Source organism: Salvia splendens, chromosome 17 (genome assembly GCF_004379255.2).
Source record: "Salvia splendens isolate huo1 chromosome 17, SspV2, whole genome shotgun sequence".
NCBI classification, from domain to species: Eukaryota; Viridiplantae; Streptophyta; class Magnoliopsida; order Lamiales; family Lamiaceae; genus Salvia; species Salvia splendens.
In genome coordinates, this window is record NC_056048.1 from 24,125,042 (window position 1) to 24,127,838 (window position 2,797).

The 2,797-nt window shown below is 41.3% G+C and overlaps 1 protein-coding gene across 1 annotated transcript; it reads left to right on the top strand.

Annotated features, from left to right (window-relative positions):
* The first annotated feature begins 1,640 nt into the window (after window positions 1-1,640).
* Window positions 1,641-2,534, top strand: LOC121774512. The gene has a single exon (XM_042171375.1). The coding sequence runs from the start codon at window positions 1,641-1,643 to the stop codon at window positions 2,532-2,534; it is 894 nt and encodes a 297-aa protein (XP_042027309.1).
* The last annotated feature ends 263 nt before the right edge of the window (window positions 2,535-2,797 follow it).

Below are 2,797 nucleotides of genomic sequence, written 5' to 3' on the forward strand. Positions count from 1 at the left end.
TACGAGTCAAGTACCCATGTTTTAACGGCAAAGAAGACTAAATTTATAGACAAATAAAAAATATTTAATTCCAATCAGAAAATAAAAGACCCAAAACCAAATATCCAAACACAGAATAATAGCTAGTTTTTTTTACATTAATTATCATCTAACGATCTAAAATTTGAAATGTCAAGGTGGTTTGACGGAGCTCAAAATTCAGACCTGGCCAATTGCCGTAGCATTAAATGAGTTTGAACATTTCACCTTCTATTTTTTCCTTAAATCTTATACTCAATATTCATTATTTATTAGACTATATAATTTTTTTTGCTCGTTTTTGTGACTCCAAACATTTAGATAATCCCATTTTAATTTGCATAATTAGTAAAAACTTTAAAATAATCGGAGGAGCATACGATTTCGCACGTAATTATATTATATCCATATTTCTAACGAAACATTAAAATTTGAATGTAAAGGTATTAGTTCAAGACATTATATGCTTATCATGTGAAAATTTTGCTTTTCGCTTTCTAAGGTGCCCTTGATGTGAAGAAACTTGATTGTCACGCTCAATTGTGTGGTTAAGTTCAAAGTTTATGGATAATGTTAAAATTAAGGGTTGAGTTTCGATAATTTCACAAATTCTAACTCAATTTCAATTTAAAAAATCACGATAATAATTTTACATTTGTATTTGTAGCAAAATAGGTATGCTTAGTACTCCTAATGAATGAAGACTAAAGAGTTATCGGTAGAATATCGATTATAAACGTTTTAGTAGACCTTATCTTGAGATGTACCAATAGCTTAAATTTGGGTTATGCTATTAGATCAGACTAAGTACTTTTCTTTTTTCTCCATTATTATTATTATTATTATTATTATTATTATTATTATTTTTTAATATATCTTGTCCGCTTATAAGCTTGTACACAAGTCTAACTTCTCAATTTATTTGGCCAAATATTCCAAGTATTCTTTAATTCTATCCATTTTAAGGGAATCAAATATATCAGCAGTCAGCTGTTTCCAGGCAATTAATTCATCACAGAGAAGGAAATCTTTTCATCATTGTTCAACGCATAGCATGCGATTGAGGCATTGAGCAGCCGATTGTGAATTGAAAAATATTAAAATTTTCAATTACTATAAAGTTAAATTTTTAGTAATTTGACTCGGTAAATTTTGGCACGATTGTGAATTGAAAAATATTAAATTTATTTTCTAAGAAATGAACTTACATATTTTGATTCCTATGGCTATATATTGGATTGATCCACGTAGGAGTATTTTGTTTATGAATTAATAATTGATAAAATCTTCGAACACTATTTGACAACCCAACCCCACTAGTGCAAGTACTGTTTACTGACTCTCTCTCTCTTAAAGACAAACCCAGTTTGCTCTTAATTCCGTATTTCTTCTCTTTCTCTCTCTCTCTCTAAAAAGACACAATTGAATTGCAGAAGAAGAGGAAGAAGACAAATCCTCACTCTGCTCATCAAAGATCCTCCGAATTTACACACAGGCGCATGATTTACCCAACAGAAAAATGCGACCACCCTAATTTCCTCTAGATACCTAGATAGATTCATACATATACATATACACATACACATATCTCTGTTTTGTTTGTAGCTGTAAATTTACACAAAATGAGGTGCAAAAAGCACGCCGCTGATCTCAGCAGCGGCGTCGGCGTCTGCGCCTCCTGCCTCCGCGACCGCCTCTTCGCTATAATGGAGGCGCAGGCGCTGAAACAATCGCAGCAGCAGCAGCAGCAGCAAAATCCACCGCCTCTCTCGTTCCCGCGATCGGTCTCCCCTTACATCTCTCGCCGGCCGACGGATACCGCCGCCGCGACCTGGCAAATCCACGGCTACGAGCGGAGCCTCTACACCACGCCGCAGCTTGCCCCCGCCGCGGCGGGTGAAATTAGCCACGGGAAAGGCCACCGCGGCGGCAGATTTTCGTCTCTGTTTTCAGGTCTGTTCAGATCGAAATCTGACAAACACGATTTCAATTCGAGCTCTGATCAAGGGGTTTCCGGTCAATCCTGCTCCGCCTCACCCTTTCGGTTCTCCAGCATGATCCCCGGGCGCCGGAGGAAGCAGATTCGGTCGTTCTCGGTGGACGAGAGCTCGATCGGCGCGCAGCAGAGTTCGTGCCGGAATCGAGACCGCGGAATGTCGCCGGCGAGATGCTCCGACGAGGAGGAGGACGAGCATTGCCACGGAGGATCGAGCGGCTACTCGTCGGAGTCGTCGCAGGGGTGGAGGCAGACGCCGCGGAGGACTCCGGCGCGTTCGCGGCGGAGGGGAGGCGGCGGCTGCCAGAATCGGAACCTCTCAGGATTGGCGTTCTGCTTGAGTCCTCTGGTCCGAGCCAGCCCGAGCCGGCAGTGGAATCAGAAGGGGATTCCGCCGGAGGCAGTCCTCCCCGGCGAGACGAGGGTTCCGGCGAAGCCTCATCTCTCCGCAGCGGCGTCGTTTTGTAAGAACCGGTCGCGGAAGCTCGCCGATTTCGGGAGGTACAATTCAAGGCATTGAGTTCATTCGCCGTTGACTTTTGACTTTTCCGATTACGACGCTCTGCTTTTACGGTTTTCCCCCCCAACTCGTGTTGTGACCGTTTTGTTTTGGTATGTAATTGGAAAAAGTCACTGTTGAATTGGGGAAAAAAGGAATATAGTGATATTTTGGTGATGATTTATTTAATTTCGTGATATATAAAATTACGAGAATGCCCTTGGAGGGGCTAAGTGAATGCGTTATTACTGCATATGCATTCCATTAGAGTTGGGTGATGTTAT

Coding starts and splice junctions, on each gene's coding strand:
- LOC121774512 (XM_042171375.1), top strand. CDS start 1,641: ATGAGGTGCAAAAAGCACGCCGCTGATCTCAGCAGCGGCGTCGGCGTC.